Source organism: Sciurus vulgaris, assembly GCF_902686455.1.
Source record: "Sciurus vulgaris genome assembly, chromosome: 4".
Taxonomy (NCBI): Eukaryota; Metazoa; Chordata; class Mammalia; order Rodentia; family Sciuridae; genus Sciurus; species Sciurus vulgaris.
This window is the reverse complement of record NC_136464.1, coordinates 105,328,828-105,347,178: the sequence shown is the minus strand read 5'-3', so window position 1 is coordinate 105,347,178 and position 18,351 is coordinate 105,328,828. Positions and strand designations below refer to the sequence as shown.

Sequence of the window (18,351 nt, the reverse complement as noted above, 5' to 3'; positions counted from 1 at the left end):
ACTAACATATCCTTCCAAAAGTGATGAGCAATTTACTGCAAGAACAGTATACGAGAATGTGTTCTTCCTCACAGTGGTTATTATTTTGTAAATAAATATTCATCAATACATTTGGAATAAAATGGTACCTCATTGTTTATTTTCATTTTTCTGGAAACCCTCCAAGGTTGAATATCCCCAGTTAAACCTTAATATTTCTGAATCCTGAGTATTAGACCGAATTAGTATGAGATTTAGAAGAGAATAACAATTATCTACTGTGAAATACGACCATAGGCTTACCCATCATGTTTTTGATACTTCCTAAGAGAAACACATTCATGATCAGTTTTTTTGCTCTCTCTTTTTTCAGGTGATTCATCATCATCATCTTCAGCACCTTCACATAGGTTTTGTGATTCTTTTATTTCAATTGGGTGCTCCTTGTTTTTTTCTTCAACCTTTAAATGAAAACTGATACTTTTCAATAAAAAGGTTTCTCTTTCTGTTTCATCCTTAATTTTACCACCTGACTTAGTTTATTGTCACTATTTCAGCCCATAAAATATTTTGTGCTTCCTTTACTTTATAAAATGTCATTGAAAAGTTTTGTAAATTCTGCTTCATTTTGAGTGGAGGAAACAGAATTCTTCAAAGTATCAAAGAAAACAATTCTTCATTCTATGCTTATATTTTGATCCATTCTTTGCTATCTTTTACATTCCCTGTTTATGACTGGCAGATGCAGAAAAAAAGGACATGAAAGGAGTCCTCTTTTCTCTTTACTACCTGGATCTTAAATGAATCATCCAGATTCAGAGACTGCATCTGTGGGCCTCAGTAAACACAGGAAGATGTCCCCTTTCTTCTCTAGTCTTTACCCCTTGCCTTTTGCAATTTTTTTTGCCATTTGGATCCAGGGAGAGCAATACAGTGAAGGTGCTCACTGCACTGTATGCACTAAGTTTGCTGCAACACAAGGAACAGGGCAAACCTGCTGCCTTGTAACTGGAATGCTGGAAAGTGAGATGCTTCCCAGACTGGTTATCTACATTAGCCCCACTATCTACCTAGGAGTAAATTCAAGAGATTTTATGAGTCTATCAAAGCTCCCCAGTGGCACTACCTAGCATCTTGGTGGCATAGAAAAATACTGCAATTTCATAATGCTGGATCAGATAAATTATCTAGAATTTCATATCTAAACAGAAATATTAAATGCAACCTAGGCAAAGTGAAGCAATGCTTTCTTGGGAAATGGGAAGCCTCCCAGTTCACAGGCCACTACATTTATTTTAAAAAGGATATCTCTATGTTTTTGCTTATATTTAAAACTCAGTGATCTTCAAAGTCCATGTTTATATCAGTAATAAGTACAAACTTTGGGGCTGAGATTTAATGCTTTTTTTATGTGATAAAATCATTCATACCAAAATTAACAAATTTTCCAAAATGACCTAAAGGGCTGCCTGAAACAGAAACATTTAAAAGTAATGATTTTTAAAATGCAGAACTACATATACTTATTAAAAAATGTTTAAAGTGCTCATATTAGAATTATAAGTTTCAATCATTTGAGTAAAACAGATAAATTTATACAGATGGAAACACAATAAACAGATTAGTTTGGCTGGAAATATATGTCACACCTCCCCAAACTAGGCACATGGATATATTCTATCTCAGTCATGACTTCCTTCCCCTGACATTTCCATTATTTTGTTTAAATAAATGTTAATTAATCTTAGTCCAATAGGAAAAACCAAACAGAAAACACTTCAAGTTTATTACATCTTGTAAGCAATTTTCTCTATACTTATTTTGGTTCAGAAGGTTACATACATGGTACAGGACTAAATTTCCCAGTTCATATGCACTTGAAAGATTGATTGATTTAAGATAATGAAGAAGAAAGATCATGAGAATGTTTTCTCCTGTTTATGGAGAGAGCAACGAGAATCTATTTCTAGATAAAATTTCATATTTATATAACCCCATTTAATACATGAGCTTTTTAAAAGCAGGAAATCAGAATATAATCAATAGAAGAACCAAGAGTAGCAACAAGAGAACATCTATCCCATTTTGAAGGTACTCTTTTGCTTTTTCTAATGCCAGGACCTCCACCTGTACCATGCCTATCTCATTCCTAAACCTTCCCTTGCCTTGCAGTGAGTGGTCATCTAAACATCCTGCCATCATTCTGTCACTACGTGGCAGAGAGAAACTCATCTTTTCTAATTCAGTTCCCATGCTCTTATGGCTGTCAGCACTGCGATGATCATATAATGGCTTCTGGAACACACCTTGTATTGATTTTATTTTCTTATACGTATCTTTAACAGTGTAAATACTGTGCCTTTTCATTTGAGTCATGTGATGCACTTCTTGGGAGTAGGGAAGATGTGAATCGAGATGGGTTTTTTACTTACTAGACCCAGGCATATGTCCAACATTTAAATTCCAACTAGGAGTAATTATGTTCATAGTTGATTTTATTTGCAGATCAAATTCTTGATCTTCGTTCATTGTAACTGTTAACAACTTCTGGTTTGCTTTTTCTTATTTTCTGTATTATAAAAATCATCCTCTTCAGAATTAGAAACATGTTCAGTTTCTAATTTGTGATTTTCAGGCTCTAATTTATTTTCACTTAGATGCATCTCAGAAGATGAATAGTGAGAATGCTCCAGGAATTCAGAGCATTCATAAGAAGGAAAGATATTTTCAACACTGGGTTCTTTTGGTTTAAGACATTTCTGCAGTACCACAGAGACAGACACTTCGGAAGCAACTTTTCCCTTACCATCAAGTACATGACTTGTCAAATTAAAGGGTGTTTTATTTAAATTGGTTCTTCCTTTGGAGTTATCATATTTTAAGAGCCAATATCAGTATACACCAAATAAGGCAGTGTATGGATGTGAAGGACCTGAATCCACTGGATGACGGGAATATGGGCTTGGCAGGGTGTGCTGGGGTCTCCCTGCCCCCACAGCTGCAGTGGGAAAACACTGCAGTTCAACTGTACAGTCAGTGACCAGGTGAGACTGAGAACACATGTAGAACATTAAGAGAATTTCTAAAAAAAAAAAAAAAAAAAATAGGCTACTGTGCATGTTGGCGAGGTGGGAGAGGGTAAGATCCCCTCTGGGGAGACAAGTGAAAGAATGCTAGCAATTTCAAGAAAATTGGACACTATGATAGGCTAAAAAAAACTAGAGTTAATATCCAAGATACACAAAGAACTCAAAAAACTTAATACCAAAAAAGAAGCACAAATAACACAATCAATAAATGGGCAAAGGAACTGAATACACACTTCATAGAAGAAGAAATACAATTGGTTAAAATATGTATAAGAAAAAATGTTCAACATCTCTAGCAACTAGAAAAAATGCAAATTAAAACTACAATGAGAATCCATCTCACTCTATTCAGAATGGCAATTATCAAGAATGCAAGTAACAATAACTTTTAGCAAGGATGTGAGGGGAAAGTTCACTCATACATTGCTAATAGGACTGCAAATTAGTGCAACTACTATGGGAAGTAGTATGAAGATCAAAGAAAACTTGAGAGGAACCACCATTTAAGCCAGTTTGCCTACTCATTGGTTTATACCCAAAGAAGTTAAAATCAGCATACTATGGTGATGCAGCCACATCAATGTTTATAGCAGCCCAATTCACAATAGCCAAACTATAAAACCAACCAAAGACTCCTCTCTCCAACAGATGAGTGGATGAAGAAAATGTGGTATACACAAAATGGAATATTATTCAGCCATAAAAATGAATGAAACTGGCAATTTCCAGTAAATGGATGGACATGGATACTATCATGTTAAGTGAAATAAGCCAATCCCAAAGGATGAATGTTTTTTCTAATATGTGAATACTAACCCACAACAAGGAAGGGGAGGGAAGGAAAGATTAGAAGATCATTGGATTAGGAAAAGTGGAATGAAGGGAAGGGAGAGGGATAGGATAGGAAAGACAATAGAATGAATTAGACATAACCTTTCTTTGTTCATAAATGAATACATGACCAGTATAATTCCACACTGTGTAAAACCACAAGTATGGGATCCTAAATGAAATGGGTTGTACTTCATGTATGTACGATATGTCAAAATACACTCTACTGTCATATATATCTAAAAATACCAAATAAAAATTTTTAAAAATAAAATAAACGAAGAGAAAAAACCAGTAGAGTTGAGTATAGTTTTAGAATTCCATGTGCTCTATCCTAGGTATTTTTAATGGCTGGGTAAGGAACTATTTTTTCCAGGGGTCCTTTGTGTAGGCTTACTGCATGGTTAACCAGAAATCCCTTCAGTTTTTTTAGACCTGCAAAACCCACCTGCATCATTAATTGACTGGGGCTTCAGGATTCAACTGCAAGTCAGGCCTCTAAGTATATCATTTGGAATTGCCATCTGACTGCTATTACACTTGTTCAGATTTCTTAGAACATCTGTGTCCTAGTTTGTCTATGGGAGCTAAGTGGGTACAATTCTGAATTATAATTAGTGGTTTGATCCTAGCAACAGGGAACAAATTCAGCACTGTGAGCTTTCCTCAGGACTTATTTACTAAGTTTCTAAAAATATGTAGATTAATATTTGCTTATGTTTCTATACATTATAACAATAAAATATTGTGGTGATGTTGTCTCGCACCCTGTTTCCCAGTCACTCCAGAATGTGAGGAGAAAATGACAGACAAATGTGACCTACTGTTCTCTCTGTCCAGAATGTCCTTCTCCTAGATTTATGGGTGTGGTTCCTTCCATTCCATAACTTGTCAGCTTAAATGACAGAACTGGAAAGATCTTCACTGATTCCAGAATTCCACTCTTGCTCCTATCCACTTCTGATCAATACATAAACTACTTAAATTTAAAAGAAGTGTGAATTATATTTCTTCCACTTCTTACTTAAAATGAATTTTGAGTCTTTCAGAAGAATCTAGTTTACATTTCCTGCCATCCTTAACTTCGCTATTTTTTGTTGGGTTTGCATTACATCCTGTGTCTCCACTTTCTTTTTCAATCTAGATATTTATATCGTACTTCTTTGAAGAATACTTCCCATTTTTTCCCTTCTCACCTTCAGATTCACCTAGCTCTTCATTTACTTTTTTTTCTAATTCTCTCCTTCCATAATAACATACCTGAGAATTGTTTACTACTAGCAACTTCTATGAATCTCAGTCCTCTTGGTGCAATACATATTTTCTATTGTGACCTAGTAGGGGCCTTATATTTCCTTCTTGAATTGTCAAAATCATTATGAGGATATGGGAGATAATATGTTAAATAAAGAATTGAGAGAAAAGCATTAAAAGAGGACTGACCTTTAAGTGAAGTGTTGAAGGTGCAGTATTATGCAAGCTCATTCCTTTGATATGTCTTCTATCAGTGGTGGAAATCACAACTTCTTTTTGACTCTCAGAATTACTGATGGCAAGCAAGGCTTGATTTTCTTGTTTTGTAGGTTCATATTTTGTTTTTATGGTAATAAAACAAAGAAAAAATACATAAAATTCTTGAAAATTTCTAGTCAATAAACAGCACAAGAATGGGTAGTGTTCAAAGAGATTACCATCATCTCTGGATTGCTGGAAATTTTCACATACTTCTCCTTTTTCTTCATGGACATTCTAGGAAGGGAAAAAAAACAACACAAGTGTAATGAGCAAACATTCAATACACTTTTTTCTCAGCAGCACACACATTATTTTCTAAAATAGACCACATCTTAGGCCACAAAGCAATGTTTACTACATATAAAAAAATTAGAGATAATACCTTGCATACCACTGGATTATAATAGGATGGTATAGAAATCAACACTATAATAAAAAAAGAAGCTACTCTAACACCTATAGACTAAATACTATATTACTGAATGAATAATGGATAGCAGAAGAAATAAGGGATGAAATTTTAAAAGGCTTAGAGATAAATGAAAAGAGTGACACAACATATCAAAATCTCTTGAACACTGTAAAGGTTGTTCTTAGGGGAAAGTTCAGTGCACTGATCTCATTCTTGAAAAGAATAGAAAATCAGTTTTTAGAGGGAATGCTTTCAGTTTCTCTCCGTTTAGAATAATGTTGGCCTTGGGCTTAGCATAGATAGTCTTTACAATGTTGAGGTATGTTCCTACTATCCCTATTTTTCTAGTGTTTTGAGCATGAATGGGTGCTGTATTTTATCAAACACTTTTTCAGCATCTATTGAGATAATCATATGATTCTTGTCTTTAAGTCTATTGATGTGATGAATTACATTTATTGATTTCCAGATGCTGAACCAAACTTGCATCCCAGGGATGAACCTCACTTGATCTTGGTGCACTATCTTTTTAATATGATTTTGTATGCAATTTGCAGAATTTTGTTATGGATGCTTGCATCTGTGTTCATCAGGGATATTGGGCTGAAATTTTCTTTCCTTGATGAGTCTTTGTATGGTTTTGGTATCAGAGTGATACTAACTTCACAGAATGCATTTGAAAGGGTTCCCTCCTTTTCTATTTCATGGAATACTTTGAGGTGTATTGGTATTAGTACTTCTTTAAAGGTCTTTCAGAATTCGGCTGAGAATTCATCTTGTCTCAGGCTTTTCTTAGTTGGTAGGCTTTTGATAGCTTCATCTATTTCATTGAGTGAAATTTATCTGTGTATATCCTCCAGATTCAGTGTGGGAGGATCATATGTCTCTAGAAAATTGTCAATGTCTTTGAGATTTTGTATTTTGTTGCAGTATAGATTTTCAAAAAAGCTTCTAATTACTTTTTGTATTTCATTGGTGTCTGTTGTAATATTTCCTTTTTCATCACAAATTTTAGTAATTTGAGTTTTCTCTCTCCTTTGCATTAGTGGGGCTAGGGTTTATCAATTTTGTTTATATTTTCAAAGAATCATCTTTTTGTTTGTCAGTTTTTGAAGTGTTTCTTTTGTTTCAATTTCATTTATTTAAGCTCTGATACTAATTATTTCCTATCTCCTACTACTTTTGGTGTTGATCTGTTCTTTATCTAGAGTTTTGAGATGGACTGTTAGGTCATTTATTTGTAGACATTTTATTCTTTTATTGAATATGCTCCATGCAATAAATTTTCCTCTTAGTACAGCTTTCATTTTGTCCCAAAGATTTTGATTTGTTGTATCACTGTTCTCATTTACCTCTTAGAAATTTTTTATCTCCTCTCTGATGTCCTCTTTTATCTAAATAATATGCTATTATTTAGAGTTGTCGGAGTAGTTTCTGTTTTTTTTATTTTATCATTGATTTCTAATTTCATCCCACTATGATCTGATAGAATACAAGAAAGGGATGCCCTCTTTCACCATTCTATTCAACGTCATCCTTGAAACACTAGCCAAAGCAATTTGAGAGACCACAGAAATTAATAGGGTTATGAATAGGAAAAGAAGACCCTGAGCTATCACTATTTGACAATGAAATGATAGTATACTTAGAGGACCCAAAAAAATACCACCAGAAAACATCTAGAACTAATAAATGAATTCAGCAAAGTAGCAGGATGAAATCAACATGCATAAATCTAATGCATTTCTATTCATAAGTGATGTGTCCTCCAAAAGAGGAATTAGGAAAATACTCCATTCACAATAGCCTCAAAAAAAAATAATTGGGAATCAATCTAACAAAAGAGGTGAAAGACCTCTACAATGAAAACTACAGAACACTAAAGAAAGAAATTGAAGTAAACCTTGGAAGATGGAAAAATCTCCCATGTTCTTGGATAGGCAGAATTGATATTGTCAAAATGGCCATTCTATCAAAGGTGCTATACAGATTCAATGCAATTCCAATTAAAATCCCAATGACATTCCTCACAGAAATAGAAAAAGCAATCATGAACTTCATCTGGAAGAATAAGAGACCTCGAATAGCCAAAACAATCCTGAGCAGGAAAAGTGATACAGGAGGTATCACAATACCAGACATCAAAATATACTACAGAGCAATAGTAACAAAAGCGGCATGGTATTGGCACCAAAACAGAGAGGCAGACCAATGGTACAGAATAGAAGACACAGAGATGAACCCACATAAATACAGTTACCTCATACTAGACAAAGGAGCCAAAAACATACAATGGAGAAAAGATAGCCTCTGCAACAAATGGTGCTGGGAAAACTAGAAATCCATATGGAGTAAAATGAAATTAAACCCCTATCTCTCACCCTCACAAAACTCAACTCAAAATGGATCAAGGACCTATGAATTAGACCAGAGATCCTGGACCAAATGAAAGAAAAATAGGCCAAAATCTTCATCACTTTGGCTTAGGACCAGGTGTCCTTAACAAGACTCCCAATGTGCAAAAAATGAAAGTATCAATAAATGGGGTGGATTCAAACTAAAAAACATTTTTCACAGCAAAGGAAACAACCAATAACGTAAAGAGAGAGACCACAAAGTGGGAGAAAATCTTTTCTACATGCACGCCAGATACAGCACTAATTTCCAAAATTTATAAAGAATTTACAAAACTTTACACCAAAAACACAAAAAACCCAATCAATAAATGGGCTAAGGAACTTGGCAGACACTTCACAGAATATATAAAAGTGATCAACAAATATATGAAAAAATGCTCAACATCTCTAGTAATTAGAGAAATGCAAATTAATAGCACCCTAACATATCATTTCACTTGCATTATAATGGCTATTATCAAGAGTACAAGCAATAAAAGATGTTGGCATACATGTGGAGAAAGAGGAACACTCGAACGTTGCTGGTGGAGTTGCAAATTGGTGCAGCCACTATGGAAAGCAGTATGGAGATTCCTCAGAAAACTTGGAATGAACTCACCATTTGACTTAGTTATCTCACTTCTCAGTTGATAACCCCCAAAATTAAAATCATCATACTATAGTAAAGCAGCCACATCAATGTTTACAGCTCAATTCACAATAGCTACATTATGGAACCAACATAGATACCGTTCAATAGATGAATGGATAAAGAAACTGTGATATATATACACAATGGAATATTATTCAGCCATAAAGAATAATATTATGGTTTTTGCAGATAAATGAATGGAATTGGAGAATATCATGCTAAGTGAAACATGCCAATACAAAAAACCCAAAGGGTGAATGTTTTCTCTGATAATTGGATGACAATACATAACAGGGGTAAGAGAAGAATAGAGGAACTCTGGGCTGTGTAGAGGCAAATTAGGGGAGGGAAGAAGGGAGGGGAAGGAAAGGTAGTGGAAGGAGATAGACATTATTACCCTATGGACATGTATGATTAAATGAATGGTGTGAATCTACATCATGTACAACCATAGAAAGGAAAAGTTGTGACCCATTTGTTTACAATCAATCAAAATGCAGTTTGTAAAAAACAAAAATAAATTAAATTAAAAAAAAAGAATAGAGGCAATCCAAGATGGCGGACTAGAGGGTAACTGCATCTTCAGTTGCTCCAGAACCCAGGATTCAAGAAGGGGAGGCATTGAGAGACTCGGACTAAAATAGAGCCACAGGAGTCAGCCACAAGTCCCCAAGCCAGCGGAGACCTCCAGCCCGCAAGCAGCCTCTGGGACCAGGGCAAGGCAGCCAGAGACCTCTCCAGGCAGACCTGCCCCCGCCCCTCCCCCCTCGGCCGCAGTCTTTTTCCACGGGACAATCCAAGATGGCGGACTAGAGGGTGACTGCATCTCCAGTCGCTCCAGAACCCAGAATTCAACAAGGGGAGGCATTGAGAGACTCGGACTAAAATAGAGCCACGGGGTGAGTCTTCCCCACCCGGTGAAGCGCTGCCCGGGCGGCAGGCCCGGATTCGGGTGGCTTATTGGAGTGGGGTAGGGCAGCTAGAGTCTTCCCCAGGCAGCTCTGCGCACCCCGTAGGTGGGCTTCTCCCACAGGGACAGATTCTCCAGCATCTCGGAACAGGCCCCCCAATGAGAGCCTTTTTGCACAGAACCAAGCTTCAAATCCCTGAACCAGGGCGGCAAGTTCCTGCCCACAGGTTGCTTCAGGGACCAAGACAGGGAAGCCAGGGACTTTCCCAAGCAGCCCGCAGCCCGGCCGCCTCCAGCAGGAAGCGCCTTTCCAGGCTAGCTTCTCTGAGCAGGCCCCCCAGTGAGAGCCTTTCCACACAGAGCCTGCTCCAAGTCCTGGAACCAGTAGCAGGCTAGGGGCAGCTTTCCTTGGAAGCACTGCATTATCAAGTTATTCCAAGACCTCAGGCTACTAAAGGCAGCAAGGTGATACACTGGAAAACTACAGGGACACTATAAGCCAATAGAAGAATTCTGCAATATCACAAAGTCCCATTGACATCTAACCAATATGAGAAAACAAGGGAAGAAAATGTCCCAAACAAACCTAGATACTATATCAATAAAACCCAATGACAGCACAGCAGAAGAAATGTCAGAAAGGGAGTTCAGAATGTACATAATTAAAACAATCAGGGAAGCAAACAAGGAGATGGAAGAGCAAATGCAGGCATTGAAGGAGGAGATGAAAGAGCAAATGCAGGCTTTAAATGATCACACCAATCAACAGTTAAAGGAGCAAATATGGGAAGCAAGAGATCATTTCAATAAAGAGTTAGAGATACTGAAAAAAAAAAAAAACAGAAATCCTTGAAATGAAGGAAACAATAAACCAAGTTAAGAACTCCATAGAAAGCATAACCAATAGGATAGAACACCTGGAAGACAGAACCTCAGATATTGAAGACAAAATATTTAATCTTGAAAACAAAGCTGACCAAACAGAAAAGATGGTAAAAAATCATGAACAGAATCTACAAGAATTATGGGATATCATGAAAAGGCCAAATTTAAGAATTATTGGGATTGAGGAAGGCTTAGAGAAACAAACCAAAGGAATGAACAATCTAGTCAATGAAATAATATCAGAAAATTTCCCAAATCTGAAGAATGAAATGGAAAACCAAGTACAAGGGGCTTATAGGACTCCGAATATACAAAATTACAACAGACCCACACCAAAGCACATTATTATGAAAATACCTAACATACAAAATAAAGACAGAATTTTAAAGGTTGCGGGAGAAAACAATCAGATTACATTCAGGGGTAAACCAATAAGAATATCAGCATATTTTTTAATCCAGACCCTAAAAGCTAGAAGGGCCTGGAACAACATTTACCAAGCCCTGAAAGAAAACGGATGCCAACCAAGAATCTTATACCCAGCAAAACTTACTTTCAGATTTGATGATGAAATAAGATCCTTCCATGATAAACAAAGGCTAAAGAAATTTCCAAAAAGAAAGCCAGTATTGCAGAACATTCTCAGCAAAATATTCCATGAGGAAGAGATGAAAAACAACAATGCAAATCAGCAACAAGAGGAACTAGCCTAAAGGAATAGCCAAATAAAGGGGAAACCAAATCATGTCAAAAAACAAAAATGAGTCGAATGACTGGGAATAAAAAGTAACAAATCAAATTATCCCTATATACAAATCATCTGATCCTCTTTTAGAAGGTCCTAAAATCTCTACCAGAACAACGTAAGATGTGATTAAAAAATTTGGCAAAGTAGCTGAAAATGAAATCAACATAAAAATATAAATAATATTTCTATACAACAAAAACAATCTCACTGAGGTATGGGGTTTGGGCTCAGTGATACAAAACACTTACCTGGCATGGGTTTCTATTCTCAATACCACATAAAAAGAAATAAATGAAATAAAGGTACTGTGTCCATCTACAACTAAATAAATTTTTTAAAAAATCCCAGTGAGAATGTAATTAGGATAACAACACTACTCACAAGAGATGCAAAAAAATAAAAATAAAAATAATTCAAACCAAGGAGGTGAAAAAACTATTCAAGGAAAATTGCAGAATGATGAAAACAAAATTGATGAAAAACACAAGGTAGAGAGACATCTTATATTCAAAAACAAAGGTACCCTGAATATGGGGGAAATATTCATGTACAGAACGTGGTTCACAGATTTTTTAGGCTGTCCCTATCAAACCTCCAAAGTTACTATTCATGCAACTGGAAAAATTATTCTGAAATTCATATGAATAAAAAACAGATCAACAATAGACAAACGAAAACTGAGATAGAAGAGCATTACAATACCCAATTTCAAACCATAACACAGAGGAACAGTCGGGAAAAGAGCATGATGCTGGCATTAAAACAGAAATACAAACCAGAATTGACTGAACACACAGAGACAAACCCACATGGTTGGAGTTGTCTGATTCATGGAAACAAGTGCCAAAAACATTACTACAGGAAAAGACAGTTTTCTTTTGTTTTGTTTTCTAAAAGTGCTGGCAGCCAAGGAAAGAATAAAGAACAGGAAGAAAGTTCACGAAAGAGGAGAAAATCTTTGTGCACTAATCCTCTCAGAGGGCATAAATAATAAGAATATATAAAGAACCCTAAACACTTAACATCATAAATACAATTAACCCAACTGATAAGGACTTAACAGACATTTCTGAAAGGAAGAAACACAAATGATTCAATATATATGAACAATGTTCAAAATATCTAGCAATGAAGAAAATGCAAGTCAAAACTCCACAAAGATGTCCTCCCTTTAATTTGGAATGGCAACCATCAAGCATATAAATGATATTAAATGTTGGTGAGGATGTGGGGATAAAAGTTACCCCCAGACAAGGAATGAAATTACCATAGTATTCAGCTATTCCACTCTTGGGTGTACACACAAAATTTGTAAAATCACCAGAACATTTGGAATACAAGTCCATCAAGGTCAATAGCAGCATAACTCGTATTAGCCAAGACATGATGAATGGAATATAAAATTCATTATATATATATATAATATATATGTATATGTATATAAAATTCATTATATATATATATATGAGACATGGTATTACTTTGTATTAAAGAATGAAATTATGCTATTTGTCAATACATGGTTAGAACAGGAGAATGTCAGGATAAATGAAATAAGTCAAATAAAAAATTTGAGTATTGAAATGATTTTGCTCAGAGACAGGAGATAAAGCAAACTAAGAGGGACAAAGGTGGGGTGGATATCACAAGTAAAGGGAAGATTAGTAGTGGGAAAACACTGAAACATGAGACAGTTACGTGGACTGAGGAGTGTTACATAAGGCAAGGGCACATAGAAGGAATCTGATAAAATTAAACTTTATGCATGAAAATACATAATAGAGAATTCCACTTTTATATATAGAGTATATATTAATTAAAAATTAATATATATTAATTTAAAATAAATATATAGAGAGGTTTCAAGATGGCGGACTAGAGGGTGGCTGCATTTCATGTTGCTCCAGGACTCAGGATTCAAAAGAGGAAATATTGAGAGACTTGGGACCAACACAAAGCAGCCGGGTGAGTCTCTCCCGTTGGGGAGGCGTCCCGAATGGGGCGGTAGTCCCAGAACACAGGGAACTTTGTGAAGTAGAGCTGCCCGGCGAGACGCCCCTCCCCTGCTACAGCAGTAAACTCGGACAACTGGGAGCGTCCTGGGCCGCTCAGCACAGTGCTGGGACTCGGAGCAACCACGGGGGCTCCGGTGGCTGCCCAGGGGAGGAGCAGTGAGGAGAGCTGTTTGGACTCAGAGCGACCACTCCTGAACACCGGGACCTGCCTGGAGGAGGGGGAGGAGGAGGAGCAGTGCAGCGAGGCGCTTGGACTTGGAGCGACTGCGCAAGAGCTACAGGCGGTTGCCAGAGGAGGAGCTGCGTGGTGAGCTGTTTGGACTCAAAGCGACCTTTCCTGACACCGGGGCCTTCCCGGAGGAGGAGGAAGAGGAAGAGGAGCGCGGCGGGTCGCTTGGACTTGGAGTGACTGCCCAGGGCTACGGGCGGTTGGCGGGAGGAGGCTCGCAGTGAGTTGCTTGCACTCCTAGTGACCGCACCGGAGCACCGGGCAGCTGTCTGGAGGAAGAGGCGTGCAGAGGGTCTCTGGGACTCGGAGCGATTGTACGGGGCTCCAGGTGGCTGCTCAGAGGAGGGGCCGCATAGCCAGGCGATTAGGTGCAGAGCAGGGTCCAGGACCTAGGAGTCTTCGTGGTGGAAGAGCCGCACAGAGATACGCTTAGGGGCGGAGTGAAGGTTCCAGGACTGCGGGCAGATTCTCTGAGGAGAAGCAGCCTAAGGAGACTCATCTGCAAAGGGTGAGGCTCCCAGGCCCAGGAGGTAGGGCCAGGCCCCTGGGAACTTTGCAGAGGAAGGTAGCCCAGCCTTGGCAGTAGTTGTAGATTGAGGGGAACCTCTAGGAGGGGAACCGACCAGTGAGACCTCCCCACCAGGTGAGTCTTCCCTGCCGGGTGAGGTTTTCCCACAAGAATGGTAAAACCAGAGACACAGGCCAAACAGGCCTTGCCTCAGCCCGCAGCCTAGTTACCCTTTGGATGACCATCGGTCAACAGGTGGAGACACCTCTGCCCACTAGCAGGGAATATACCCCACCTGAAGGCCACCACCCCTAGAGAGGCAGCTTCCTTGTGGAGCACCGCACTATCAACTTCCTCCAAGACTTCAGCCTACTGAAGGCTAAGAGGGGATATACTAGAAATCTTCAGGGACATTATAAGTCAAAAGAGGAAATCTGCAATATCTCAGCGGTCCACTGATACCTGAACAACATGAGAAAAAAGGGAAGAATATGCCCCAAACAAATCTAGATGTTACATCAATGAAATCCAATCACAGCATGGCAGAAGAAATGACAGAAAAGGAGTTCAGAATGTACATAATCAAAATGATCAGGGAAGCAAACAATGAGATGGAAGAGCAAATGCAGGCATTGAATGATCGCAACAATCGACAGTTAAAAGAACAAATACAGGAAGCAAAAGATCATTTCAATAAAGAGTTAGAGATACTGAAAAAAAAAAACCAAACAGAAATCCTTGAAATGAAGGAAACAATAAACCAAATTAAGAACTCCATAGAAAGCACATCCAATAGGATAGAACACCTGGAAGGCAGAACCTCAGACATTGAAGACAAAAGGTTTAACCTTGAAAACAAAGTTGAACAAACAGAGAAGATGGTAAGAAATCATGAACAGAATCTACAAGAACTATGGGATATCATGAAAAGGCCAAATTTAAGAATTATTGGGATTGAGAAAGGCTTAGAGAAACAAACCAAAGGAATGAACAATGTATTCAATGAAATAATATCAGAAAATTTCCCAAATCTGAAGAATGAAATGGAAAATCAAGTTCAAGAGGCTTATAGGACTCCAAATACACAAAAATTACAACAGACCTACACCAAGGCACATTATAATGAAAATACCTAACATACAAAATAAAGACAGAATTTTAAAGGCTGTGAGAGAAAAGAACCAAATTACATTCAGGGGGAAACCAATATGGATATCAGCAGATTTTTCAACTCAGACCCTAAAAGCTAGAAGGGCCTGGAACAACATTTTTCAAGCTCTGAAAGAAAATGGATGCCAACCAAGAATCTTATACCCAGCAAAACTTACCTTCAAATTTGACAATGAAATAAAATCCTTCCATGATAAACAAAAGCTAAAATAATTTACAAAAAGAAAGCCAGCATTACAGAACATTCTCAGCAAAATATTCCATGAGGAAGAGATGAAAAACAAAGAAGCAAATCAGCAAAGGGAGGAATTATCCTAAAGGAATTATTAAATAAAGGAGAAACCAAGTCGAGTCAAATAAATAAATTAATAAATAAAATTTAAAAAATGAACCAAACGACCGGGAAAGCAAACCATATCTCAATAATAACCCTGAATGTTAATGGCCTGAATTGATCAATCAAAAGATATAGACTGGCAGATTGGATTAAAAAGAAAGATCCAACAATATGTTGCCTGCAAGAGACTCAGCTCATAGAAAAAGATACTCATAGACTAAAGGTGAAAGGATGGGGAAAAACATACCATGCACATGGACTCAGCAAAAAAGCTGGAGTATCCATCCTCATTTCAGATAGTGTGGACTTCAAGCCAAAGTTAGTCAGAAGGGATAAAGAAGGTCATTTCATACTGCTTAAGGGAAGCATAAATCAGCAAGATATAACAATCATAAACATCTATGCCCCAAACAGTGGCTCATCCATGTATGTCAAACAAATCCTTCTCAATTTCAGAAACCAAATAGACCTTAACACAATAATACTAGGTGATTTTAACACACCTCTCTCACCACTGGACAGATCCTCCAAACAAAAATTGAACAAAGAAACCATAGATCTCAATAACACAATCAATAATTAGACTTAATGGACATTTATAGAATATACCATCCAACCAAGAGCGAATACACTTTCTTCTCAGCAGCACATGGATCCTTCTCTAAAATAGACCATATATTATGCCACAAAGCTAATGTTAGCAAATACAAGAGGATAGAGACACTACCTTGTATTCTATCAGATCGTAATGGATTGAAGTTAGAAATAAATGAAAGAGTAAAACACAGAAACTATTCCAACACCTGGAGATTAAACAATATGCTATTATATGATGAATGGATAACAGAAGATATTAGGAAGGAAATTAAAAAATTCTTAGAGGTAAATGAGAACAAAGAAACATCATATCAAAATCTCTGGGACACTATGAAAGCAGTACTTAGAGGGAAATTTATTTCATGGAGCGCATTTAATAAAAGAAGTAAAACTCAACAAATAAACAACCTAACACTACAGCTCAAAGCCCTAGAAAAAGAAGAACAGACCAGCACCAAAAGTAGTAGGAGACAGGAAATAGTTAAACTCAGAGCTGAAATCAACGAAATTGAAACAAAAGAAACAATACAAAAAATTGACAAAATAAATAGTTGGTTCCTTGAAAAAATAAACAAAATTGATAAACCTTTAGCCACACTAACAAAGAGAAGACGAGAGAAAACCCAAATCACTAAAATTCGGAATGAACAAGGAAATATCACAACAGACACGAGTGAAATACAAAACATAATTAAAAGCTACTTTGAAAATCTATACTCCAACAAAATAGAAAATTTCGAAGACATCAACAGGTTTCTAGAGACATAGGAATTGCCTAAACTGAACGAGAAGGACATACACAATTTAAATAGACCAATTTCAAGTAATGAAATAGAAGAGGTCATCAAAAGCCTACCAACAAAGAAAAGTCCGGGACCAGATGGGTTCTCAGCCAAGTTCTACAAAACCTTTAAAGAAGGGCTCATTTGAATACTTCTCAAAGTATTCCATAAAATAGAAGAGGAGGGAACCCTCCCAAACTCATTCTATGAAGCCAATATCACCCTGATACCTAAACCAGACAGAGACACATCGAGGAAAGAAAATTTCAGACCAATATCCTTAATGAACATCGACGCAAAAAATTCTCAACAAAATTTTAGCAAATCGCATACAAAAACATATTAAAAAGATAGTGCACCATGATCAAGTGGGTTTCATCCCAGGGATGCAAGGTTGGTTCAACATCAGGAAATCAATAAACGTAATTCACCATATTAATAGACTTAAAGTCAAGAATCACAGGATTATTTCAATCGATGCAGAAAAAGCATTGGATAAAATACAGCATCCCTTCCTGCTCAAAACTCCAGAAAAAATAGGGATAGTGGAATCATTCCTTAAAATTGTAAAGGCCATCTATGCTAAGCCCATGGCTAATATCATTCTAAATGGTGATAAACTGAAAGCATTCCCCCTAAAAACTGGAACAAGCCAGGGATGTCCTCTTTCACCACTTCTATTCAATATCGTCCTTGAAACTCTAGCCAGAGCAATTAGACAAACCAAAGAAATTAAAGGGATACGAATTGGAAAAGAAGAACTCAAAGTATCCCTATTTGCTGATGATATGATTATATACTTAGAGGATCCAGGAAATTCTACCAGAAAACTTTTAGAACTCATAAGTGAATTCAGTAAAGTAGCGGGATATAAGATCAATGCACATAAATCTAATGCATTTTTATACATAAGTGATGAATCTTTGGAAAGAATAATCAGGAATACTACCCCATTCACAATAGCCTCGAAAAAAATAAAATACTTGGAAATCAATCTCCCAAAAGAGGTGAAAGACCTCTACAATGAGAACTACAGTACACTAAAGAAAGAAATTAAAGAAAACCTTAGGAGATGGAAAGATCTCCCATGTTCTTGGATAGGAAGAATTAATATTGTCAAAATGGCCATACTACCTAAAGTGCTATACAGATTCAATGCAATTCCAATTAAAATCTCAATGACGTACCTTACAGAAATAGAGCAAGCAATTATGAAATTGATCTGGAAGAATAAGAAACCCAGAACAGCTAAAGCAATCCTTAGCAGGAAGAGTGAAACAGGGGCTATCGCAATAC

At 37.0% G+C, this 18,351-nt stretch overlaps 1 protein-coding gene across 1 annotated transcript in view; it reads right to left on the bottom strand.

The window, feature by feature from the left end:
* The window catches only part of LOC306658963 (uncharacterized protein), a gene marked incomplete at its 5' end in the record, with an annotated part of 142,810 nt that overhangs the window by 29,932 nt on the left and 94,527 nt on the right, over positions 1-18,351 (bottom strand). Inside the window, 3 exons of the mRNA XM_079136235.1 lie at positions 283-440; positions 5,343-5,470; positions 5,591-5,648. Of these exons, the coding sequence (XP_078992361.1) occupies positions 283-440; positions 5,343-5,470; positions 5,591-5,648 (344 nt within the window). The remainder of the gene's footprint in view (positions 1-282; positions 441-5,342; positions 5,471-5,590; positions 5,649-18,351) is intronic.